This window comes from Embiotoca jacksoni, unplaced genomic scaffold (assembly GCF_022577435.1).
Source record: "Embiotoca jacksoni isolate LCO1_2020_lvr unplaced genomic scaffold, fEmbJac1.0.p SCAF_8, whole genome shotgun sequence".
NCBI lineage: Eukaryota > Metazoa > Chordata > Actinopteri > Embiotocidae > Embiotoca > Embiotoca jacksoni.
This window is the reverse complement of record NW_027185436.1, coordinates 11648163-11675249: the sequence shown is the minus strand read 5'-3', so window position 1 is coordinate 11675249 and position 27087 is coordinate 11648163. Positions and strand designations below refer to the sequence as shown.

The following is a 27087-nucleotide window of genomic DNA, read 5'->3' as shown; positions in this document are numbered from 1 at the left end:
GAGAGCAAAACTTGTAGAAATATCATCCTCCTCTTATTTTTTTTTTAAATGTGGTTCTAATACTCTGTTGTAGGTTTGAGTCTGAGAAATCAACATTCCTAACTCAAACTAAATGGTTTTGGTGGATAACCCTAACCATGTTTTTCTTTTCTAAAACTAATTATGCTTTTTTAAGTGGCACTGACACACTGTCCCTGGTAGTATTACACACTTTGGTGTGATACTGAATTGGAACAATATGATAGAAAGCCATGACAGATCCCCATATTGCCCTAAAGATGTTGCCCACTGATAACCTATATGATGTTCATTTATTTTCTTTTTGAATTTAGGTCATTTTCTGACTGCTCAAAACACTTGCCTGTCTCGCTGTCTATCTGGTACTTTTGCCAACAAGACATCTGGCCGATGTGATGAGTGCTTGAAAGGGTGTGCCACGTGCCAGGAAGCCCAACTGTGCCAGCGGTGTCGCAGTGGATTTTATCTGCAGGATGGAGTGTGTGTGGGGGAGTGTCGGAGGTGCTCCTCTCATTTTTGCATTTCTTGATTTGCACATGAACACACAACGTTACAATACCTCAGTGATACCTGCTTCTTTCCCCTCTCTGCCTCTTTCTCAGAGGGTTTCCTCAAAGTGATGTATGCCAGTCCTGTGCCCCAGAGTGTGGATCCTGTGAGGAAACTCCCACTCGCTGTCTGAGCTGTGAGAACCAGTTCTTGCTGCTCGACCACTCCTGCAGATCCCACTGTCCAGAGGGCTATTACGCTACTGACACAGAGTGCCATCGCTGCCCAGATCACTGTAGCGAGTGCAGTCAGGATGGCCTGTGTATGAGTAAGTGCACTGGGTGCCGTTAAGGGTAGAAAAATGGAAGATGTGGGTATGAGAATTAAAGAGGTGCGGTTTTGAGAGGTCACTTAATTTAGTGTGGAAGTACAAGTAGAGGAGGAAGGGGAAAATGAGGAGGAGATTCAGAAGAGACTTCTGTTCATTATTTTCACTATTGGAGCAGCTTTAACCAATCTGCATTGACTACCATATGTGCTGAACCAGGTGAAAGTCTTACCAACTACATTGAGATGACTTCAGCATCATTGCACTGGTGGCTGATTGGTCCACCCTTTAACGTGGCTGAACATTAATCTGAACAAGGTTTCCACACTGTATTCACAGTGGAGACAACTACAGCTGTGCGCAATAGTCTCGCCAAGACGGGCGATAAATTTACTGAATTATAATTAATCAAATCAGTGGAGATTACCAGTTTTATACCTGCACGCCGCCTATAGCTGGAGGCATTATGTTTTGGGGTTTTCCGTCCATCTGTCCGTCCATCCGTCACTCAAGGACAACCTGAAAATATTTTGGTGGTAAAAAGGTCAAAGTCACCTTGACCTCACATTTGTCCCATTCTTGTGCATGTGATATCTCAGGCCTTGAGGGGATTTTTTTTTTTTTTCAATTTTGGCATAAATGTTCACTTTGAACTCAATGACGAACTGAGATTTTGGTGGTCAAAGCTCAAAGGTCAAGGTCACTGTGACCTCACATCTGTTTCATTTTTGTGAACTCGATATCCCAGGATTTTTTCAAATGTTGCACAATTCAAGTTTAAAGTGATTCAAATGTTGACGAGTTACTTAAGTCAACAGCAACGCGAAAAGTCCAGTTTTGTATATCAACCTTGTTTAGTCACGCTTACATTTCAGTTTTCAGTCCCATTTGATAAGTATGTAAATAACTCTTTGTTGATGTTCTTATCTTATATACTCTTTCCCTCTCTCTCCCAGAGTGTGCAGAATACTACTTTCTCCTTGATGATAAGTGTGTGGGTGATTGTCCTCATCGCTACTTTGCCACTGAGGAGCAACGGGAGTGTGTGCGGTGCCATGCTGATTGTACCACATGTAACGGACCAGACTTTGATGACTGTGATGTGTGTGACAACCCGAAAGCTGTCCGTTACAATGGAAAGTGTCTGCCTGACTGTCCCGCCCGCACTTACCGTGATAAGACGACCAATGAATGCAGAGGTCAGGAGGGTGGAAACTTTATGTGTTCATGAAGCAATGATCATTTTAAATGATACATTTATGTAGTTATTACAGGATTTTGCTCCTTAGTCTCTAGTTGGCTGTGTTTCATGACATCTTATTTTCCCAGATTGTGACAGGTCATGTCTGACCTGTTCAGATCATGAGGCCGGGTCCTGCCTCAGCTGTGACGCTGAAGGGCGTAAAGATGCCAGCGGACACTGCTTGTGGTACAGTCAGTGCTCTCTGGGTTCATTCATGGACCAGAATGGGGAGTGCCAAAGGTGCTACAAATTCTGCCATCGCTGCTCTGGTCCAGACAAAGACCACTGCCTCAGCTGCAACAAGCCATACTTTCTACTGAGTAAGTTATCGAAACAAACGCTGCTTTCACAGATGTAGTATACGTTCAGGTCTCATCTATGAAAAGGAAACCTCTTCTTTGAAAATATTGACTCTGTATCTAAATCCATCAGACGGCACATGTGTGCAGGAGTGTCCTGTGGGTTACTATGCTGAGGGCAAGGGTGAGCGCGTGTGTGAGCGCTGCCACTTCAGCTGTAAGTCGTGTGTTGGCCACCACAGTTTGCAGTGTGTCACCTGTAAACCTGGATTCTTCAAGCAGAGAAGCAGCTGTGTCCAGACCTGTTCAGAGAGGTTAGAAGATAACGTGCAACAGACACACAAAAAAAAACCTCTCCTCTGGTCTCTTGACCACTTTTTTTTTTATAACTGGAGGCAATATGTTTCGGGTTGTCTGTGTATCCCATTCTCGTGAAAGCGAGGCAATTTCTTTAAACTTGGGGAGATTGTGACCATACTTCACATGTATGACAGATACTGAGTTGGGGATATTAAACCGGGGTGTTGATCTAGAAATATAATAATATATATATATATATATATATATAATTGTATAGATCTGTGCTGTCAGGATGGAAGTTGTGTGTGAACACGTTTATATCTAAATGAGTTTGGACAGATATGCATGTTCACTACATGAGATAATAGCGGAGGCTTACAACCTCTAGGCGATAATTCAAGTTCTTTCATGAAAAAACATAATCAACTGAAGATATTCTCTTTCCTTTTTAGTCACTTTGGCAACATGGCCACCATGGATTGCGAGCGATGTGACCCCTCCTGTAGCCAGTGTAAGGGTCACGGAAACAGAAACTGTCTGAGCTGCCGGGAAGGCTTCGTCTACATGAGACAGTGGGGACGATGCCTGCAGAGCTGCCCCACAGGCTACTACCAAGGCAGACAGTCCACGACCTGTCACAAGTGTCACCCCACCTGCAAGACGTGCAGCGGTAAAGGAAGCCTTTCATGGCTTTATTGTTGCAATGCAGATTTTATGTTTAATTTCACTTATGCAGTATTAATTCTTGTGTCAATGTTTCCATTTTTTTTTTATTTTTTTTTTATGTGGTGAGAAGTTACAGAGGTACAAATGGCAATTATAAACATTAGATCAAAACAACCACCTTGTCGCAGCATTCTAAGTCACGATTATATAAATTAATAATGTCTATTATAATAATAGTGGAACATAGTCCAAAGGTAAAGAAATGATAGAAACAGTTTTTTGGGGGCAATAAGTGCTTGTCTTATTACATTTATAATAAATGTCTTATTTATAAATGTTTTCCACCCCAAGCCATGAAGCACATTCTTCAGCTGTGCCTTTTGACATGCTTTTCATTTGGAAATTCCATTTCAGCCTTGTGATGACATTTGGTGTTTCCTACTGTGTGCTATCGCTCTCCTTGCAGGTGAGGGCGCTTTGACCTGCCAGTCCTGTTATGACGGCTACGCGTTCATCGGCGGCATCTGTGAATCCCGGTGTTTCGTTGGCTTCTATGCCGATTCACAGGTGACAGGCAGCTTGATTGTTACTTCGTTTACAGCGACTGTTTATGTTACAAACAATATTATAAACTAACCTTTCACATTTGCCTCATGAAACAATAAAGATCCTATTCTATTTTTAGCTTTAGTTTGTTGAGGATGCTCTGAGGTTTATGGAGAAGTACCTTCAGATGAAATGTGTGAACCTGGCACTCAGTCGTCTGTTTTTCTTTTGTTGCTCGAGGACTCTCAGTCAGAGATTGGCAAACCAAACTGTAAAGCGTGTGACCCATCTTGCGTGGACTGCCGAGGTCCGAGCACGCGGGACTGCACCGTCTGCCCTGTACTCCAGATCATGTCTGATGATGGCCGCTGCTTGAGCTGCTGTGCAAATGAGATGAGCCCCATACCCAGGGAGTGCTGTGACTGCGAGTCATCACGTGGTAAACGAGGACACATGCCGAAAACAAACGTCAAGCTAAACACACACATTACCAAGCCATTGTTTTGCAATGCAAATTCCTCCACTGGGCTTTTGAATAGATACTGTGTTCATACTTGTCTGTGGAAAATGCTGTTACTGTGCGAGTCAGTCTTCTATCAGAGCATCTGCCATTTGTAATGGTTATCCTGTATAATTTATTTAATTGATAGGTTTCCCATAGACAAGACACAAGTTTCATCTTCCTGCCAAACAGGCATCTCCATTATTTTAGAAGGATACAAAATGACAAGGAATTTTCCAGTCTCTTGGCCTCCAGCACGAGAGACAAGGCATCATTTCAGTGGAAAGTCTTGTATTGTGCCAGGCAGGAATACATCACAAACAAACCTCGTATACACATTGCATTTGTGTCATGTAACCTGATTACATTTTCCCTGCTTCCTTTCAGACGAGTGCATCCTGTCTGTCAACCTTGTGACGAGGACAGCTGGTGATTTAGAGCCCCAAGGCAGCACAGCCAAAGTCTTTGTCACCGTTTGTGTTCTGCTCATCCTCTCTGTGGGCGGAGGGCTCTTCCTCTTCCTCAGTGCACGATCTAAATCCCTCACCATTACGGCCGAGTTCAAAGCCGGAGGGTATAAGAAATTGGACACCAATGAAGCCGTTGTGTCACAAGCCACCACCTCATCATTTGGAGAGTACAGCGACAGAATCATTGAATATGAAGATGACGAGGAAGACGAGGAAGACGATGATGATGATGACATTGTGTACATGGGAAAAGATGGAACGGTGTATCGGAAGTTCAAGTATGGGCTCTTGGATGAAGATGAGATTGAGTTAGAGTATGATGATGAGAGCTACTCGTACAGATGAAAAGAGAGACCTTGGATGGACAGAAAGAGTTCTTCCTGACACGTAACTGCAGTCTAAATATGCTGTGAATTTTTTTATTTTTTTTATTTTGACCGAAGACAGATCAAGTTCATAAACATCATACGTGATATTTATTTGATCCTTTTTCCAAAAGTTCTATTCCTTTGTATTATGTCAGCACATTTAACAAGTGGAACAAAGTAATATGTTATATTTATGATAGGTTCAGCATGTTAGTCAAAAGAAGAATTATGGGTGTAACCAGCCTCATTATCCATATTCCTTGCAAGCGCTCCTCTAATATTTGTAATATCTGGACAATTTTATAGAAATATAAAATCGATAAAATATCTGATGTCAGTATACTTGTTTTTTTGGTAAACCTGCATTTAGATTCAGTTTGCTAATTAAGTCACAGTGAACGTCATCTGAGTCATTTGATATTTGGCTGCAGGGTTCGAGTTGGATGTAATCTTAAATCTGTTCTTGTCTTCTGCCTTAAAAATAAAGAATTTGGTTTTAGTGTTGGATGCAGCCGAATCCTTTGATTAGACTTTCCTAAAAAAAAAAAATAAAAAAAAAAAATAAAAAATAAAAAAAAAAAACATATTGTAAGAAGCGTTTGATTTCTGTTTTGAGTCCCAAACCTCAGGGGAAGTTGTTTATATGATTGCAATCATATACATTTCCAAGTGTTTTATTTACTTTTTCAGAATAAATCATTTCATTTGAAGAAAATATTGAATGTTTACAACATAAAATGATGCAGTAATTATTGTCTTATGAAATTTCAATATTAAGAAAAGACCCAATAATTATGTCAACATAACTGATGATTTTCAGGAACAAAACACTGTTGCACATCACACACATTTAATTACAAACAGAATGTTACTCCACAGCTGGACAGAATGCTTATGTAAACTAGCTCCTCTGTTTTTACACCATCTGGTTTAGAGCATTTATTAATCAGTGTTGTAATATTACCGTTCTGTGCTGCTGTGTCTTTGTTGAACTTGACTGTTTGTCGCACGTCAATTCGCATCGAAGCGCCGTCTGATCTGTAACCTTGTGTGGAACAGTTTGGGTCCTTTCGGGTTGATTCAGTGAAAGTTTACTTTGTTTCTTCTTGTTTAGGCTGCTGTGAAATGTGGTGTGTCTACGCATATTGTATGTTCAGACTTCTATTTAGTCTATCATAACTGATTTTTCCTCAAAATATTTTTATACTTTAATGTTTTGACTTCGCTGTTGCACATCTCGCCTGTGTTGTCTCCTTGAGATGATAATACATTTGCTGGAAAGTAATTACGATTTAATTTTTTTCTGAACTGACTTGACGATTTTTTTTTCATAATAAAGTTGGATTTTGATCCACGTTGTGTGAATTCACCCTCAACACTGTCAAATTGAACAGTTTCCAAAAAGCTTTGGACGCTGTAAATAATGATTTTTTTTTTTTTTTTTTTTTTATTTTATTTTTATGAAAACAGAATGAGAGAATTTGCAAATCATGTAAACCCATATTTGATTTAAAATACACCAAAGATAACAAATCCAATGCTGAAACTGAGAATTGTATTATATTATTAAAAAATATATGCTCGTTTTGAAGTCAAGGCCGCCTTCTCTGGGGCCGAGCTCAGTTAAGAGGAATTGAGGCGAAGTGGAAAACAGTCTGACAAATCAACATTGTTTTTATATCATTTATGGTAATCATGGATGCCATGTCCTTTGGGCTAAAAGAGGAGAGTGACCACCTTGTTATTAACGCACAGTTCAATAACCAGCATCAGTGACGATACAGGGATGCATGAGTGCACATGGTAGCCTATGGTTAGCATGCACATCAGATCAGGAAAGACACCATTAATGCAGAACAATATATGCAGGTTTTGTGAGCAACATATACGGCAATTTTGTAGAATCACCAATTAACCTGAGGTGCATGTTTTTGGACGGTGGGAGGGAGCCGGAGAGAACCCACACAGAAAGACCCCAGACCCGGATCAAACCCAGAACCTCCTTGCTGCACAGTGCTAACCACTGCACCGCCCGCAGTTGAATCTTTTACTTCCTAAATAACTTTAATAAACTGAAATAATGTCATACAATACAAAAATCACATATTTAGACTCGCACCTTTTGTCATTTAAAACACTTTTAACACGGGTTTGAAGAATTGTGGATACTTGTGGTTTTGCTGGAGTCGTATGTCACGCTCCTTGGAAAAGCTAAACACACACCTCTAAAGACACTCCTCATTCAGGGTTTTTGTCAATAGTCTGAATATATTTATTACAACTTCACGGGGTCTTTAAAAATTAAGTAAAATCTAAATCTCTCAAAATATATATTTATTAAGAATACTTTGTATATTGTCGATTTTTTTTTTCTTTCAGTTCAGACTTCACATTTGGATGTTTTAAATTTATGTTCATACACTTCAACGGCTGTTGCCGCCTGTAGATCTACGGTCACAGAACAGGATTCACAAGCTTTTTCTTTCCTCCTTCATCTATCGACAGTATACAATCTGAAATAAAAACAGAGAGAGCGGCGAGGTACAGCGGCAAAAGCAAAAAAAACCTAATCAAAGTGCATAAAAACTTCAGCCCTAGTGTTCCTTAGATCATCCCCAATTCTTTATGGACTCAGCAGGGGATAAAGGCGAGACATTTAAAGTGTGTATTTAAAGTGAATATGATGAAACGATTTGAAACGGTCTATTGGTACACATTTCATGAAATAAATAACCGTGCAGGCAGGTTATGAAATCATTCCCGTCGACCAGCATTACGATTTTTTTTTTTTTTCTTCTGCGCAACGTATTAAATCTCCGGTCTGGTGTAAAAGCTTTACACTTTTAGGGCAGTGATATACATGGCACCTGAAAGAGAGGGAGATTTTCTAGAGGGAGGTGAAAGGAGAAAACCAGGGGCAATACCAATAAATTTACATCAATTCATATTTTAATCACGATTTTCACATAGATGCCTCGCATTCAGCCACATTGTTGCATAATCTCTTCAAACTGTATGACTCGTGTTTTTGTTACAGATAATAATGGAACGTTTACTTCGACCGTCTGAGGCGGAAACAAATCTCAACAGAAAAGAACTGGATGATGTCATGTTTTAGACCTCGACTAGACTATGTGCAGAGTTTATTACAAACCTGCCTGTATTTGTGGTCATCCCCACCCCAAGAGGTGTACTTTTTTTTTTTTTCAGTGCCTTCTCTCATAACAGATTCCAGATATAAAGCGGGACCAGTGAGACCCAAACAGGGCAATCTGGTGTCACTACACACAAATAGACACGATTTATTCAGGGACACACTGTCTGTAACAAAACCATATGGCAAGCTACAACGCTTTTTTTTTTTTCTTTTTTTTTTAACAGAAGCATTGAGGTAAAAGAACAATACAATAAAAATGATTGGTTGATTATGATTATGTCCACGTGGAGCCATAGCATCACCCGAGAGGTTTCAGAACGAGGCTCTGAAACCTCCCTGTTGTTCTGATCTGCGAGAGTACGCGCAGAGTCCTGCTGTCCCAGCCAGCTGTCAGTGACCGTTCATGATGGTCTGTGACGTGGACGTGGACGCGGCGGTGCAGGGCAGGACTGAGGACGAGCTGGCAATGCTGGTGAAGAAGTTGTCGTTCCTCAGTTTGAGATGCTCCGGGAGGTCCAGCTTCACCTTGGCCTCCTCAATGTCATTGTTGATTGCCGCAATAAGGGCTTCTGTAAAGACAGATGAAGATGTGCAGGAAAGAAGTGAGCGAAGTCAAGAGAGTATGTGCGAGACAAAAGTGAGGAGAAGAGAAGAGGAATATGAGAAGAGGAAAGAAAGCATGGTCGGGAAAAGAAAAAATACCAAGTAAAATATGGGTGCATGAAAAAAAACACATTTTATATTTATATTGAGGTTTTTGAGATCATGTTAGAAAGATTGCAGCCAAGGTGTTTAAGAGAAAGCGCACCAAGCGAGTCGTAGGTTCTCTCTGGACGGATGTAGCCCACCAGGACGACACTGAGAATCTCCCCGTAAAAGTCCTCTTTGAACGTGTGAATAACATGGGTCTCCTACAACCAAAAAAAAACAAAACATTTACGTTCATTTTAAAAAGAGAACAGCAAAAGACAAACTCTACCACACTGTTGCTTGTTGTGTTATGAAACTAGAACAATATGTGAATGGCTTGCATTTAGCCCTGCTTCTGCATCTGACATTAAGGAGTAGCAAAATAAATGTGAAAAAATAAAAATTTAAAAAAAGCCGGTGTATGGAGTGTGAGCGCAATGTACAACGTCACTTTAATACTTTAGAAAGATGATTGGGCTGAAAACAGTAGTAACCTATACGGGACTGAACACTACATTTGAAAAGTGGCGAGCAGCATGGCATCAGCTTTTATTCGTTGAATCTGAAAATATAGTTGCCATTTTTAGTCACCTTATTATGAGTAATTAAAGTACAATACAGTTACAAATCCACTTAATAATGCATAAGTAACAAAAGAATATCTAAAAGCTATATTACAGTAACAGTCAATAAAGTCCGTCCGTCCGTCCATCTTTCTATCTATTCTTTGTAGTTTTATCTGATACTTTGCAGAGTAGGAATCTTCAGTGTTCAGTCGCTTCCTGCTATAAAACCTACCTGCACCTGAACTCAGCAGTCTGTTCTGAAATTTGACATCAAACATCCCAAAGCCAAGGTATTGTCATCAACAACAAACACAAATCCTCTTTACTTATTTAACTCAAACACGGAGTCGAGGCCAGCTCCAATCATTTACCTCCTGCATGCCTGATCTATCCTGCAGCTTGTCTGTCGCGAAATTGGTAACCACGAGTGTCAAGCTTTGACGTACTTTAAGGGCTAAAACCTTTGGGCCTGGAATCCACAGTACTATCACGCAGCGGTTTGTGGTGTTGCTCCAAGTGCGTTACATTGTTAACTTGATCCACTACCCTCTTTAAACATTTACAACACGAGTATTCATTTCATAATGGACTTAATGGCCAAAACATCTTGTTTTTTTCCTATCACTGTTGACGAAACACAGCGCTCTCATCCTCCCACTGTAACAAGAAGCAAGACTGCAGATAAAAAAAATAAAACTCTTAACATTTATATTGGGATGTATGAGCAGGACTTTCCCGGCTCATTAAACTCTCAATTGGCTCAACAGTTTCCATCAGATACAGATTAATATATGAGGGGGTTTTCCAAAGCTTTAATTAGATGAACACATTTTTTTTGAATGCTTTGGACTTTTTCAAATAGGTTACAACCAATTAAACCATCTCATTTCATTTGTTCCGCCATCTTCCTGCCCATTCGGCTCCGGAAAGAATTCCAATGAATGAAGCCTTAGTTTGACGCTCCAGCTCCCCTCATCCTGTCCACGTGTCGCAAAATCCACATGACCACTCGGTAATAATTAATTAAATTGTCACCTGTTCTAAAGATGAATAAAGTCATATTAAAGGGAATTTATGCATTAACTTAAATTATTGCAACTAATTAGTCACACATCAATAAACAGTATTTAGGCTCCTCCAGAGACAGTACAACAAAAAGTTTCTTTCAGTGTGACCCCCAAATGTTACAGGTAAAATCTCAATTTTTTTTTTTTTTTTTTTTACTTACCAGTCAGCAGAACAGGCAAATTTAGACATTGTTCTGCTTGTGTTTTTTTTAAATTTTGTATTAATTCATTACTTCATTAGACAGTAACGTTTATCTTTTAACTGTATAGTGTCCTGCCTCTATTCAATATCTTTGTTCGAAGTGTTTGATATATCGATAATGGAACTTTTTTCTTCCTAATATCAGTATCTGCATTGGCCCCAAAGGTCCAGTACTGGTCGGGCATGATTAAATGTCTGTCAAGTCACTTGCAACGGCTGAACGAGGTAAAACAATGGTGACCGAGTCTGTGGCCCGCTGACGAAAGCGTTAACTGTTACGAGCTGGGTGCAGAAGAATAAACGCATTTTCCATCACCCAGTAGTCGTTCGTCCAGCAGACAGGGTAGAAGGAGCTAAAGCAACAGGCTTCCTCTGAAACTGCCGACTGTCCCGACATCACACAGGTGACAGTTTTGATCTCTTGGAAGTAAGGTCTAACAACACAGCTGCAACTACTGTTTAGGTTCACAGGTGCCGCTAAACGGTACAAAATGGAGATTGTGCAGATTGTAACTTTCAAAGTCCGTAAACCAGCGAAGATAATCAAATAAGCGGTCATGTTTACAATAAGGTCAATGAACAGTTCCTGTTTTCAGTTCAAACATTATTGCGCAAAATCAGATTTTCCAGGCGAAGCTGTGGAGGGAAAAATTGAGCTTGTGACCCAGACCACCACTGGACTGAAACCCTGGATTGTCAAAGACTCTTTGACTCTACTTTTAGATAGATTTACAACAGACTCACTTCATTTCTGACGAGCTCAACAGGCAGTTTGTCTTGCACCTACCATGGATTTCTTTGTATTTTTGTAGTAAGGGTTCCAGCCGATGCTCATCACCATCTTGTAGACATCACCACTGCCGACGCAGGCCAAACCGTAATAGATCCCTGTGCTGATATCTGCTGGAAGATTATCCACCACCGAGTCTGGGAAGTTGGCTGGAGATTAGAAGGAAGAGTCAGAAAAAGGGCACCATTTAAGAAGTTAACGACCTGCTCAATAGCACTTCAAAGCAGATAAAGACAATGTTTTAAACCATGCAACAATGCCAATTTAGAGGAACATTTCAACGGCTTATTGGGACAGTAAAGTAAAAAAAAAAAATATATTTTTTTAAATCCACAAAGTGTTCTATAAAGAAAAAGCATCCATAAATTCTTTTGACATTATTTTCTCAATGTATCTGTATGTTTCTAATCAACAAACTTCTGTATTGTCCTTTTCTGGCACAGACCAAGTAACATCACTGTTTTTAAGGCATCTTGTTGACGTGTTACTTTTAACCAAGTGTATCATTTACAGTATAGAAAGGGTGATGGGAAACTGACCATATGTTTTCAGTTTCTTAAAAAACAAACAAACAAAAAAAGACTTTTTGCAGTTTGTCATCATGAAGAGCTAAAGGAAGGGGCAAATATTACATTTAAGAAGCTGAAATCATAAAATTGTGTTATGAAAACATTAATAAAAAAACAATAATCAATGATCAAAATAGTTGGCAATTAATTTTCTGTCAACCAACTGATCAAATCGTTGCAGCTGTGTGAATATATGACTAAAGTCTGATTTAAAGTCAATACTTCAAACTGGTTTCAGGGATCCTCAAACAATTCTGTGATGTCAGAGTAATAAAGGGGATAAATTACCTACCTACGTTTTGCTTTTCAATATATTTGACACCGGAAGTTGTTCTTTGGGTCATTACCAGCTCAATACTCATTTGCACGTTTTGGTCCGTTTACTCCCGAGTTAGATACGATATTACTACACGTTTCTGGAGAGAGCCATCATGACTTCACAGCTATTATTTCGGTAAATAACAGCTTTGGTCATCTGTCAGGTTGTTTTGTTAGTCAAACTACGCAAATTGCGTAAAAAAGGTGTCGTCACCAGTCCTGCTCGGTACGAGTCGGTAAACCGGCAGGTGAATGAACCGTGATCACGTGTCAAATCACAATTGAATGGAAACCACAAACGCTCGATGTTAAGTGTGTTTTCTAAAGTTCAGTTCTCTGAATACGATTTAACTCGACGTCATCTCCGTAAACCAGCTATTCGCGTTAGCTCAATGAGAAAGCGCGTAACGATAACCTGTCCCGTGCTCACGTTACCTGTGGGGATGCCCAGCTCTTTGCTTCCTCTCCCGAAGCCTCGGATGACTTCTCCGCGGCAAAAGTACGGGAGGCTCTTCATGGCTCGTGTCCCGGTAACAGCTGGCTCTCCGCGGGATTTAACGCGGCGGAATGACCTCGAACAACACAAAAGAAGTCGGACCGGCTCCTGAAGCCGCAACAACTTACCCTGCGGGAGGCTCAACTCACGCCCTTTAAAAGTTCAAAGTCCTTCCTTATTGTTTTACCGTCACAGTGTCTTCAGCCGGTTTGCTCGAGTTGGATCAAGTTGAATTCTCGTTGCTGAGCAGCGACGTTGAAAGTTCACCAGCTATCGAAGCAATGCTAACGGCGGTTAGCTTCCTCAGAAGCACGCGGGTCCCGTTGTTGTTGTTGTTTGTTAAAGCCTGTAGTTTGTCCAGTCCTCGGGAGACGGCAGTCTCGGCACCAGATATGTCCGTTCGCAGGATAAAAATGAAGGGCCGGTAGCTCACAGAGAGCGGGTTATATTGTATGTATTATATGGATTGGACCACGAACGGTTCATCTGCGTCCGCGATGCCTTAACTGACGTCATTGACCGCGTGACCAGAGCGGAAGGCGTGACGTGTTGTAGGAAATAAAGTAATGACCATAGACTGTGTACAAACGTAGACTGTAGGTAAAAAAAGGGAAATTACACATGAGGCATTCAATGCATGCCATTCATTGACCCATCAAATGTAATATGGCGCAGATATCTGGCTGGATGTTTTGATTCTCAAAAAAAACAACCAAAGTATCACTCTGACCCTACACGGTGGGAACACCTGCTAAGATATACAAAAAAAAAACAAAAAAAAACAAAAAACGAAGTGTGCTCTGCTTATACAATTTTGCGTAACATTGTGCACCTTTTAACAGTTGATGCTGTTTTTTTTTCTGACAACAATCATAATCCTGATTCTCACAAACTCCCCCTCACTAATCTGTGCCTGTGTCCTAGAACAGCAATTTTATATTATCAGAATGATAAACTAACTATTTTAGGGGTCTGTCGGCTTCAATTGATGTATGAAACACACCACGAGAGGGCGACAGGAGGCCTATCCATGACCAAGCCCTTGACTCTCTGGGCCTAAATGTTATTTTAACTCAAATTAAAACTGCAAGCAGTGATGTACGGGCCCTCCCGCTCCAGCGCGCCGCCTCCCCGAAGCCGCCTCCCCGACGTGCAGCGTGAGGGACCGTACACCCGCTTCAAGTTGCTATTTTTGTCTCGTTTCCTGTCTCCAGCAGTGGGTGGTGGGAGCCGTTTGGCCAAGCCCACTCGCAAAACACATGTCACATGTTTCGTCTCACCACACCGGATGTATGTGAGGTTTCAAGCATCCTTTGACCTTAAACATCAACTTCCTGTCACTGCCAGACATCCAACTTTGTCGCATCGTCACAGCGATGCCCATTGACAAAGTCGAACGAATGTCTCAATACATCATCAACTACATGTTTAGGTTATTGTGACCCGACTTTACGTTCATGAGATCAACCAGCTCGACATAAGAGTGTGAAAGTATGAAAAGTGTCATTTCCGGTGGCCAACAGGTGTTCATTCTTCTCTTTCTAACAAAAAGGAGTTCAGAACTGCACTTGAATCAGGTCAAACCCTTTGTGCCTTTGACTCAAAGGATCCACCCACTCAATGAAGATCATTTATTTCTGACAAAACGTCTGACAAATAAAAGAAGAGTGAGTTTGGTTGTTTGGATTATTTGTGGGCAAACCTGTATTTTTTTTATTTTATTTTTTTTTTTTATTTTTTTTTATGTTGCAGTGTTTTATATCTGACACTAAAATTTGCAAGTCAAAATACACAACATAAAGTCAGGTCTGTAGACCTGAAGAGAATTTAGCCAAGATTCTCCTAATATTTTGAAATCACGCTGAATTAATCTCGGATGAAAAATAGTCCACCAAGAGAATCAATTGGTTATAAAATACGATTATAGTAGGAATGTTTTATATACCTGCCACTTCTTGTTTTTACCTAGACTAGGCTGGTATGTCACTCATGTTGCACTCATTCCTGTTAATGTGGGCGGGACTCTCATTGGAGCCTTTGTCTTATACACAGGCTGTGACTCTTCACTTTGTACTTTTGGTTACATCAAAATGATCTGACTGTCATATCGGTCACCTTTTTTGAACCTGCTATATTTATATTTTTTTATGCAATTTAAACTACCCTGAACGCCGTGGCGTTACCGTAGACTGTATGGACGTAACCCACGACTAGTATGTTTTACACCATCGACGGTAAGTTCCTTGATTTGTGTCATTCATCTTATTTGATGACATCTACAAACAGCCTGAACACACTCTCAGTGTGTTGTTCAAACAATGTGTGTGTTTTCTTAGGGCCTGAGGTGTGAAAGCCCAATTGTTTTTCATAAAAATGTTCTTGGACTTTAGACGTTCTTATCTTTATGTAAAGTGATTTGCCTTTTTGAAGGATTTATCATATTCAAAAACTCATGAAAGTGGATACACACATGTCTCTGGGGAAAAAAAATTGTATTCTAGTGGAGTCACAAGTGGGCGCAGCCAAATGGCTGGAGAGGGCCCCCTAAAGAGATGCCCCGGAGGCCACATTTACCTAAATTCATGAAATCCGGTGGACACGTGCATCACACCCAGACGCACAAAAAAGTTACATTGCACCGTTACGTCAACTGGATAGGAAGTCCACCATTTTGAATTTAGTTGCCATTTTGGGCGATTCTGACATGTTGTACTTTATCAAACTCCTCCTAGGGATTTTGTCAAAGTTGGATGTCTCGCCCTGACACAGGAAGTTGATGTTTAAGGTCAAAGGATGCTTGAAACTTCACGAAACGTGTCACATACATCCGGCGTGGTGAGACCATACATGTGATATGTGTTTTGTGAGTGGGCGTGGCCAAACGCCTTGCCAGCGCCCCCTGCTGGAGACAGGAAACGAGACAAAAATAGCACCTTTAAGCGGGTACACGTGGTCCCTCCAGCGCTGCAGGTCGGGGAGGCGGCTTCCGGGAGGCGGCGGGCCAGAGTGCAAGGGCCCGTACATCACTGCTTGCAGTTTTAATTATTAGTATTTTTAGCTATTTTGAAACTTCCAGTGATTCAGTCTGGTATTAAGGTTCTAATATGAATCCACATTAGAGCAATGGGGTGGAGAGGGGAAAATACAATATAACATGATAGCGATCTCAAGATACATCTATCTTCAGAAAATGCCTTATTAAAACAAGGGTCAGTCTTAACATCAGCACAATTCTAGCAGAATAAATATATGGACTAGAACTACAGGTAAACACCATGTGTACAGTGATTAACTGTGAGACACCAACTTGTTTTATACATTTTCAACGGCCTGTACAAGATAAAGCAGACTGAAGATAAATATGTCAACATGTTTCCTGGCATGTAAAAAGTCAGATATACCACCTTGACACCCTGCAGGGAATAATAACACAATAAGTAGATTTAGGTGTTGTCATCTAACGCCAACTAACTTTATGAAAATGTTCTGTGTCAGTTCTGTGACACTTGAATAACTATCATAATTCAAATGTGTGACATCATTTATAACTATTTATGATAATCATGTTATTCCACCTTATCAATTACGGTCTGCAATTTTCATAGCTTAAAATAAAATCTCTAGTTTCACCATATAAACCAACTCCTTACTGGACTTAAATACTGACCCCACCAACAAGTGATTGTCTTGGATCACTGCTATGCTGTTCTTTTCTCTCTCTGCTCTCCCCTCACCTGCTAGTAGAGGCAGATAGCCTCTGAGTCTGGTTCTGTCTGAGGTTTTTCTTCCTGTCCAAAGGAAGTTTTTTCCTCCCGGCTGTTGCTCTTTATATGGTTTCTTTTGCACAAAAAAAAAAAAAAAAGTCACAAACTGTATTTTTTATCAGTTTGAAATCTTGTCATTCTGGCACAATTAAGAAATAAGAAAGAAAGACAATAAAGTCTGACAGCATTCATCTGTGTAGCCGTCTGTACTGGCATGTCTGACTACTGTGAACTTACAGTTTTTTTAATTGTTGATTCATCCTTGTGCTTGAAGACCTGGTATGTGACTGCCACACTTGACTTAAAAGCAGAGATGCTGTGCAATTTTAAATTTGAGCCATTATAAAGACAGAATAGTATCATCATTTGAAATAGCCTATATTAATTTGATTAAAAATTGAATTTAAAACAATTTCCCCCACAAATATCCCCAAAACATAGTGAAGTAATACCATTCATCTACACAGTTTTCAGGTACACAGACTGTGTGAAGACAGTAGAATTTAGCGTGAACAATCAATCGGTTAAACTTGGCTTTCAATATAAAAGCATGAAACTGTAACACAGGGTATACTTAATCCTGCTGATCTTGTAAGTGAAAGCTACACTTACCAGTGCCAAACCTGCGGAGAAAAGCACTTCACAGTAACACTTAGTGTGAAACAGATTTGTATGTTTGTTAAAATATTTTTTCTGTCTGCTGTTCTTTCCTCTTTGTCAAAACTTATCAGGCTTAGGTGTATGAAACAGGTTTTACTTTGAAAAATTCTGACAGAAAGTCAGGGCTTTACTGCTAATGTGCCTCCCATTAGTGTGGTCTGACTTGAATAGAACAAGTGTACCCAAAATGTTCAAAATATCAGACAGCAATAAGAGGAAGAACAGGTAGGAGATGGAGAGAAAATTCGGATCTGACCCAGTGCTCATAAAATCACAGGTAGGAAGGATTCTCTGCAGATTACATTTTTCCTAGTGAATTTAAGAGAGAATTTAGTTTTGTTTTCCAGTATTCACCAACAGATTACACTGTTTTATTTCACATGTTGCATGGTCACAATGTAATTTCAAGTTTTATATTAAGTGCCTGCTGAAATTGTAAAAATCTTTACTTAAGCTTTGCTTGGACATCCAGCAATTGCAGCAGCAACAGGCCCTAAATAGTGTAGGTTAAATACCCTTTTGTTTGACCTTTTAAAATTGATGTGTTATATCACAGTTCACAGATTCACTCTACACAAAATAAAGAATAAATTTCTTGAGGCACTAATTTCACAGTGTATACCCAAGACAAAACGGCGGCATGGTGGTGCAGTGGTTAGCATTGTCGCCTCACAGCAAAAAGGTTCCGGGTTCGAATCCGGTCCTGGGCCTTTCTGTGCGGAGTTTGCATGTTCTCCCTGTGCTTGCGTGGGTTCTCTCCGGGTGCTCCGGCTTCCTCCCATCATCCAAAAACATGCACCTCAGGTCAGGTTACCTGGCGCCGCGCTAGTGGCAGCCTGTTGCAGCAGCTCCCCCCTGAAAGCCCCCCTGCTGTAGTGAAGAAATTTCCCCTTGGGGATTAATAAAGTGAAATAAAAAAATAATAAAAAAAAAAAATGTAAAAAAGAGATTGAAAATAAACAATCTTATAGGTAACAATGTCCAACGTATCAATATGATCAGGTGTGTTACTTGAATAACCCAATAATGTCCTATGTGGAATTTGATAATTCGCTTTACAGCACTGCACATGTTAGCTGAGCTAAACTCAGATCCAGTAACATCTTTTCAAATAGGTCAATGTGTGAGATGAAGTTTTTGTTCACATCCTTTTTTTGTTCACATGAAGTAATAGCGGAAGTGCAAGTTCCACTTTTCTATTTTTACCATTGTATGAAGACTTCTCGTTTGGATTTATTTTTTGTTTAATAATCACACACTCCCTGATGATTGATTTGAGCATACCATTCAATCCGACAGTGAACACATGTGATGTGTGTTGTCACAATATACTGTAAACATAATGCTATATGACTCATGATTTCTCCATAAAAGAACATTGTAAAAAAAAATGTATACTTAATTCTTACTTGAGTCTATCTGGTCATTAAGTGCATTCACTTTTTTCTACATGCGATCATAGAAATATTTCCACTATTGTCTGTAAAAAATGATAAAATGACTGATGACTAAATATAGGACAGCATGATACAGAAATGGCTGGATTAAAAAAGGCCTCAATCTCAATATGTGCTCCAGTGTGAATTTCATATCAATATTTTTTTTCATAAAAGAAAAATCATCTTTGTGTACCAACAAATAACAAATATGTGAAATTAAAAAAATTGCCATCACAGCAAAAGATTTAACAATAAATATTATATTTTAAGGGGCTTTTAGTTAACATACTAAATTAGGTCATAGTTATTAATGGGTCAATATTATACTTTACTTTTGACTGAACATGAAACATGAAGAGAAAACTTTGTGAAAACCTGAAAACGATAGTGTTTCTCTTACAGAGAAAAACGGCAAATCACAAAATATAGTAACTGTTAGGTTCAGAACCGTAACATAGCGCTGATAGCATAAGAATCAAACCCACAGTCAGACAAACACAAGGCTCGGCACCATATCTGAGTTTTACTTGCAGCAAGGGAAGTCCGTGCAGGGTCTTAGAGTTGTAAGCTCTTCACCTGGCATCAGCCAACTCTGAATCAGACTTCCCTCTTTGCTCCTTTTATTGTATGTATGTGGTTACAAAACATCACGTGATTACATTACTATAGATAAGGTCACATGTTGTGTACCGTGAGTGCATAGGGGTTCAATGCTCTTTGCACCCTATATGAGTATGTTTGCTTTTAATCAATGTGTGTGCTAAACTAGATAAGCCAGTTCCTTTGTTGCAAGAGAGGAACTCGTGATTTGTTTATGTAGTAGTGACCTTTCAACTACAGTTATCTACATAGACTAATGGAAACTTTTCACACATAACAGTAACTTAATTTACACACTGACAATGAGTTACTATTTTTCCTAACAGTAACAAATACTGTTCTTTACTGACCCACGTCTTCTGGTTTCAAATTTCTATTGTGTGTGGACAGAAGCGTTTACTCTACAGTGAATGAGACAAAAAATAAATAAATAAATAAATAAAAAATTTGCAGCCTATATAAGAAAGGTAAGTATGCTTAGAGGGGCCTTTTCATCACCACTGAGGAGTTAAATATATCGTACCCAGATGAACAAACCCAGGCGGCCTCATTTAAACCTTTTCAGTGGTTCAAATTTTAAGAAGGCTTTACGAACTGCCTGAACTCTCAACCATACATCAACTATCAACATGTTTTTTCATAGTTTCTTGGTAGGTTATTCAGTTGACAGACAATATATATTCAGTTTCAGTATTTTGAAGTATTTTGGATATTACAGCCTCATCTTGAGGCATTGGTTTTAGTCCAAGTTGCCAGCATGATAATTTGATCACTGCAGATATTGATAATGCGTGGACATTTGGAATATAACAAATGCCGTGGTTGGCAGAATTAGGATTTTATATTATTACTTTTCTGAATTGATTTCCAGGGGCAATGTTGCATCCTTATTCCTGAAACAAAAGAAATGTAAAAAAATGAAAGAAGATTTAAAATGTTTTTATAGGCAACAGACAGAAACATACAGTTATGATTAATACCGTTAAACAGTTGATATTTAACCTTTATTAAATTTAAACTTCTTATTTAAAATATGCATTGTTATTGGTATTATTTGTGATTGCATTTCAGTTATCATTAATTCAGTTATCATTAATTAAAAGCATTAATATATTATGTCAACATTATATACATGGAAACATGAACTTTACTTTATGTTCAATTTAGAATTTTGGAAAAAAATTGGCGAAAGAATGAATGTCTTCATATCACTTCTCTTATCTTGTTTGCAGGTGCAGTAACATATGGACTAATCAGCCTGGCTTCATAATGAGAGGAACTTGTCTACACAATGTTATACATCACGACAGACACATCATTTCAGATGTGGAGTACATCCCAAAATGTGGCAAAATTTTTTAATCACCTACTGGTACCAGAGGACAAATGTTTTGTCAGGCATTTTTAGTTTAAATTTGAGATAGAAATCAAGCTAAATTATTAATAAAACACCCCAGTAGAGCATGTATAAATATAAAGAAATATAAACATGCAGCTGGACTAACTAACTGTGACAACCATCTCGCCGTGGGTTCTTTCAGCACGAACGAACAACAACCAGCCAAACTACAGTTTCTGACGTGTTTATTCAAACACAAACAATATCCATGACTGTGTGCTCTCCTGCCGAGCATCTGAGCACACGTCAGGTCTGCAGCCAGCCTGCTGCTCAGTCTCTCCAGGAATGTGAGCCCTCTGGTGTCCTGCTACTTGGTTTTTGAGGAGGAATAGAGGGATAATCAGCAATTCGATTGAGCTGGGCGAATTAAGCCTCTTTCAGGCACCATTCCCTGAATCACTTCCCCAATCAGTCCCTCCTGCAGCTGAGCCCAACCATGCCCCACCTCCACACCAACACTGTAAAATCATCATAGTTTTTAGATCCTCTTTTTTAAACAATGCAGCAATTAAAACGAGGTTGGCTGCTACTGTTACTGAAGCTCACGGTTGTACTGGGATCACTATGGATGCTTTCCCAGCTCAGACAAGTGAAAACAGGACGGGGTCTTCCTGACATCCTCAGATACAGCCAGTTGGATTATACAGATGTTGACTGCGGACCAGAGAAAGTGTGCAACTGTTCAGCAATCCTCCAGGGAGAGAGGGAGGCACTGAAGCAGGCCAAATTACTGACCATCACTAAAGACTTCCGAAAGAGGGCTCAGATCCCTGATGAGTATTATATTGATGCAACCCAAGACTGCAGGTGCGTTGCTTTAAATTACAGGTTTCAGTAATGAAGTATAACTCTAAGCAAAAATTTAACAGTACTGAATTTAACACTAATAATTGAATTTAACAAACAGTGTTTGTTCAAAATTGTTTACTTCCAGGAAATTCAAATTAAGCAGGAACTACTTTACATTTCCATTAAGCAAGGAGGAAGAGGACTTTCCTTTGGCTTACTCTATGGTTGTACATCACAAGGTAAGCAAATTTTAAAAACTGAATTGAAATTCCAGTAAACGTCAACAATTCCAAGTCTGTGAAAACAGCTCTGTAAGAAAGACCATAGGGACATCTTGGGCTCTGCTGCTTGTTGTTGGAGTGTCCCTTTCAATACTTCTAAAAAAAAAAAAAAAAAACCCCAAAAAAACTTTGAACAATGAGCAAAATGGTGCGTTCACAAGCAACTGGAAAGTGGGAAAGTTAAAAGCTCAGAGTGGGATAATACACCTGTCGGGCGGTTTTTGAGAGTTCCAAGACATTTGTTACAAATCAGGTGACTTAGTTAGCCTGGCCGACCCAGTTTGTTAAATATGTGTTAAATATTAATTTCGAAAAACAGCAGTACAATGAAATGTGTAGAAATTTAGTGTACAAAAGGTTTTGACCTCCTGTGCTCCAATACATCCCCGATTTGGTTTATATGGATGATGAAGAGCTTGTTTGTCAGTTTTCTGTAGTCTGACAGTAGAAATAAAGCACATTTCCTGGGGGTGAATATGCTGCCTTTTTTACTGTCGTCAACTCAGCACTTACTATGAACTATGAAATGGAAACTTTCCTAATTTCCATCTGCCTGAACGCACGATAAGAACCAGAGACTGGTGCAGACTTGAATTCCTTTTTTTTCATTTTTAGGTGCAGAACTTTGAGCGACTACTGCGAGCTATCTATACACCTCAAAATATTTATTGTATCCATGTGGACATAAAATCAGAGGCCTCAGTCTTTGCAGCTATCAGGGCCATTGCTTCCTGTTTCCCAAATGTCTTCATGGTCAGCCAGGCTGTGAATGTGGTCTATTCTGGGTGGCCACGCGTCCAGGCTGACCTCAACTGTATGGCTGATCTCTATCATGCCAAGACAAAATGGAAATACTTCATCAACCTTTGTGGCCAGGATTTCCCTCTGAAAACCAACTTGGAGATTGTAAGGATGTTGCGTTCATTGAAGGGTGGCAACAGCTTGGAGTCAGAAAAAATGCCTAATGAAAAGAAATGGAGGGTGACAATTGTTCACCAAATAGTTAATGGGAAAATCCAGGTACTTCTTTTGCAGATTTTCACAATATGTGTTAATTCAGTAACTTCGGTATCGTAAATTTTTTTTTAAACTGACCTAAATGACCATCACCATCAAATTAATTCACTATTTCAAATGTCTCAGAGGACAGGAAATGCAAAGGAGCCACCTCCCTTCAACGTGCCCATTCTGTCAGGAAATGCCTACATTGTGGTTAACCGAGGTTACATCCGCAGTGTGTTGGAAGACAGACGAATACAGGCGCTGTTAAAGTGGGCCAAAGACACCTACAGTCCTGATGAGTTCATCTGGGCAACCATTCAACGAATCCCCGGTGTTCCTGGCTCAAAGTGGCCCAACCCGAAACATGACATGACGGATATGAACGCAGTGGCACGGCTGGTGAAGTGGAACTTGCATGAGGGGTCACAGGGTTCCCTGGAGGCAGCGTACCCAGAGTGTCAAGGTAACCATGTCAGGCAAATATGTGTGTATGGTGTTGGAGACCTGCAATGGATGCTTGAGCAGCATCACCTTTTTGCCAATAAGTTTGATATGGACACAGATCCCATCACTGTCTACTGCTTGGAGAAATATCTGAGAAAAACGGCGCTGTCTGAGTTACATTAAGTGGAGGCTTTTCTGACAACCAACAAAATATTGCTCCTTTAACTTTATTAGAGCTTGGCTAGCTTCACAACCCATTTCAATTATCTGTTACTGATAAAAAAAAAAAAAAAAGGTATATTTAAATTCTGTATATTTGCAGGGTAATAAAACAAGCTAAAGGGAGAAGAAAAATGCACATGCAATTCATGAAAATAAGTTGTCCTTGTCTTATATTATCACTTGCGAGTAGGACCAGGAGCCTGAGTGGGTTTTATGCTGATTATTGTCTGAGCAAGCAAATCTAAAATCAAACTTTAGAATTATCATAACCGTCCTCACAGTGGTGGGGTGGATCACAGCTGGGATTGGGGAACAGGTTGCGATTGGCATGGTTGTCATCACCGTTCGTCGTGGGCGAACAGGTTTGCCAGTAGATGTCAGGAACTGCCTGTTTTTCCATAATGTGCCAAAATTGGCAACAACCCTAAAGGCTTTCCGGCTATCAGTATATAGTTGCTGTTCTTACTCAAGACAATTAACAGGCTTTTCCAAGAGCCGTGAGTTTGCAGCTTGGCCAGAAAATGTGAAGTTAAAGATTCAGATAGGAGGGTACCATGCTGGGAGATTATGGCGTAACCAATTTGTAATCAAACCTCTGAGAGGATCTTTGGAGGAGGCGCCACCATACACATAAGCATTTGTGAAGGGAGCATTTCTGAGATCAGGTCTGGGGCTGCAGAATTGATTAATAGGTGTCAAACAGACACATGGCTGCTCGTCCTCCGGTGTCGGGAGAAGAGAAGCAGCTTTAAGAGCAGTACAACAACTAACAGTGATGTTATTTCTAACGAGATAGTGTGGCAACGGAGCCATCTGGCTGCAGAGATTTTTGTTGCAGCAGTATCACTGACACGGAGGGTGGTACCTAAAGACTTAAATCTCAAAAGCCAACACACGATCCCGTGAGACTAACACTGCTTTCTCAGGGGCGACTACAGCTCTCAGACAAATTGGGGGGCCTGCAGCTATGGCTTCAAACTTTGAAGAGAATTTGGTAAGAGGTCTGATTTATCTTCATGTTCTAGTCATGTAACCATTCAATCTACAGTCTGCATCTATGATTTTGTCAGGTAACCATAGATCTATGCATACAACTTAGTGGCGTCTTTTTTTTTTTTTTTTTTTAAAAGCATAATTAGGGGTTGATTGTTTGGAGCCTACATATGACATCCCCTGCTTTTTGGTATTGGACTACAGTGAAGCGCCTTCTTCTTTGACCATACAAGCACTGAAACACCTGCAGAGCACCACGCGCTGTGGCATTTTTCCCAAAAGTGGTGTACACCTATCATAAAGCATTTAAAGAATAACAACTCCATTGTTACTGCAAAACGACTTTGAGCAGTTGGTACTGTGCTTTTACATGTGATTGATTTGTATTCACTTTCATATTAAACAGTGTTTTTCACTGATCTGTGTCAAAAAGGATGAATTAATTCACTGTGATTCAATATTATGACAGTTTGGGAGGAACACATCTTTAATGAAGTAAATAATTCTACATATTTTACAACAAATGACTAACGTGCAAGCCACCATGTACAAATATAAGAAAAAGAAAAAAACGGAAGACATGCTCCAACGTGCACAGTGGCCACTTTGTACTTTGTACTTCTCTAATCATCAATGTGAACATACCATATTTCTTTATCACTTCCCAACAATCTTTCTATCTCTGTCGCACACACAAACCCATAGACTGTTAGTTTGGGTGTGTAGTTAGATCTCAATCTAAAAACTGAGAGCATGCATTACAGAAGCTACTGAAAACTGTTTTTTTTTGCTTCCTTATATGTCTCAATATTTTCACAGTGATGCATTGTGTCAACAGAACCGGTGATAGCTTTTTAATGATTGAATGAGGTGCTGAACGAGACGGCGACACACTGTGAAACCCCACTGTGACAGGAGCCGCTTACACCGTTGTAAACTATTCAAAAACCATTGTGGCCATTCTGTTTCATGTCAGTAAGGGTGGTAAAGGCTTGCACAGTATAACGTTTTTTTATGTGTGGATAATATTTCTGTAAACTCTGATTACCTAAAAGTACAGCTAATCACTTAACATTACAGTGTGTTGACACAGCTACAAGACCCCTATTTGTCCAACACACATAGTATTTGCAAGCAAATGGGATGTAATACAACTTCTGTTTGCATGTATTTTGTTATAAGTGAGCCTCACTATGGCTTTAGAAAATCCACAGTTAGGATTTCCATGGGTTAATTATTAATACATGAATGTTGTTAATACATGAATGTAACAAAGCCTGTAAGGAACACCTCTAAAGACATTAACTAATATCTCTAAATTGAGTTACATACGAATTAAAGCCTGGTTCAAATAAAAGGGAAAGTAACAGAAAACAAAATGGGGAGCATAATCAAGTGCTGTGTTAAGTACTGAAATACAATATAAAGCATCTTCCCTTTATCACAGTGACAGTCTGTGCACTGCGAATATAGTTTTACTGTATATTCAGTACCTTCAGATTTGACCTTTCCTGAATAATCAAGCCGTTGCCAGATGTTTTATACAGCAGCATCTTCCTTTTCGACCCACTGCTAGTTGTTGGTGTAACAACTATGTGCCGTACGCATCATGCTGTGGGCTCGCTTGTATATTCAGACATGCTGTGGTAGAGTACAGCATAATGCAGGGAGAAGATCGACGGCAGCCAAGTATCTTGTCAAACAGCTGCGTTCCCCTTGTCGACTCTGAACGAGAGAGGAGATAGGAAGGAAAACAAAATAACCATTATACATCTTTCTCATTGACGCATTACAATTAAACGTGTAAAGCAAAAAATAAAATAATAATAATAATATATATATATATATATATATATATATATATGTATAAACTACTGTACATTGTGTGTAAGAAAATCAAACAGTGGTCAAATATTAAGGTAAATTATAGTCATAAAGGGCATAGCTGCGCTAAAGCTGTCCCAGCTGCAGATACACATATTTCTATGATGGTAATTAAAAGAAGACACGAGTACCTTGACTAACAATGAGCATAATTCATAGTTTAACTACACATTAGGTTTTTCTGTTAACAACAACACTGCAAAATCTACATTTATTCAGTGGCTACCAGGCTATTTATGAAGTAGATTCAGTGGAGCATTGTGAAAGATGGTTTACTCCCCAAATAATAAAACTTAAGAGATTGATGAGTTTGCTGTGGATCAGGTTGTTCATATATCTATTCATTCTACTGTCTTTGTCAATTTCCTTTAATTTGTCATTTATAAAACGGAGCAGACACCATGACTGTGTAATATTGCACACTGTCGGAGCAAAATTAATCATGACTTTATAAATGTAATGACCTACGTGCTATTATTATTCTCTGTAACTTTCCCGCTGACCTCCAACTGAGATAGCTTGCTCA

At 39.6% G+C, this 27087-nt stretch overlaps 4 protein-coding genes across 7 annotated transcripts in view; 2 read left to right on the top strand and 2 right to left on the bottom strand.

The window, feature by feature from the left end:
• Positions 1-5206, top strand: part of pcsk5b (proprotein convertase subtilisin/kexin type 5b) — a 75445-nt gene extending 70239 nt beyond the window's left edge. The window contains exons 29-37 of the mRNA XM_069138269.1: positions 333-519; positions 621-835; positions 1792-2034; positions 2165-2398; positions 2511-2691; positions 3130-3347; positions 3810-3910; positions 4130-4328; positions 4779-5206. Coding sequence (XP_068994370.1) covers positions 333-519; positions 621-835; positions 1792-2034; positions 2165-2398; positions 2511-2691; positions 3130-3347; positions 3810-3910; positions 4130-4328; positions 4779-5206 — 2006 coding nt within the window. The remainder of the gene's footprint in view (positions 1-332; positions 520-620; positions 836-1791; positions 2035-2164; positions 2399-2510; positions 2692-3129; positions 3348-3809; positions 3911-4129; positions 4329-4778) is intronic.
• A 2950-nt stretch (positions 5207-8156) lies between these two features.
• Positions 8157-13617, bottom strand: rfk (riboflavin kinase). Its single transcript, XM_069138651.1, has 4 exons — positions 13024-13617; positions 11699-11850; positions 9195-9297; positions 8157-8955 (listed from the first exon to the last, which is right to left on the bottom strand). The coding sequence occupies exons 1-4, from the start codon at positions 13103-13105 to the stop codon at positions 8777-8779; spliced, it is 516 nt and encodes a 171-aa protein (XP_068994752.1). The 5' UTR covers positions 13106-13617; the 3' UTR covers positions 8157-8776.
• A 7610-nt stretch (positions 13618-21227) lies between these two features.
• Positions 21228-25144, top strand: LOC138215794 (beta-1,3-galactosyl-O-glycosyl-glycoprotein beta-1,6-N-acetylglucosaminyltransferase-like). The gene is made up of 4 exons (XM_069178189.1): positions 21228-21753; positions 21881-21974; positions 22632-23036; positions 23160-25144. The coding sequence occupies exons 1-4, from the start codon at positions 21446-21448 to the stop codon at positions 23643-23645; spliced, it is 1293 nt and encodes a 430-aa protein (XP_069034290.1). The 5' UTR covers positions 21228-21445; the 3' UTR covers positions 23646-25144.
• Positions 25138-27087, bottom strand: part of LOC138215792 (uncharacterized) — a 35707-nt gene continuing 33757 nt past the window's right edge. For all 4 annotated transcript variants that reach the window (XM_069178185.1, XM_069178187.1, XM_069178184.1 and 1 more), the window contains one exon: positions 25138-26402. In XM_069178185.1, the coding sequence (XP_069034286.1) occupies positions 26375-26402 (28 nt within the window). In that variant the 3' untranslated portion in view covers positions 25138-26374. The remainder of the gene's footprint in view (positions 26403-27087) is intronic.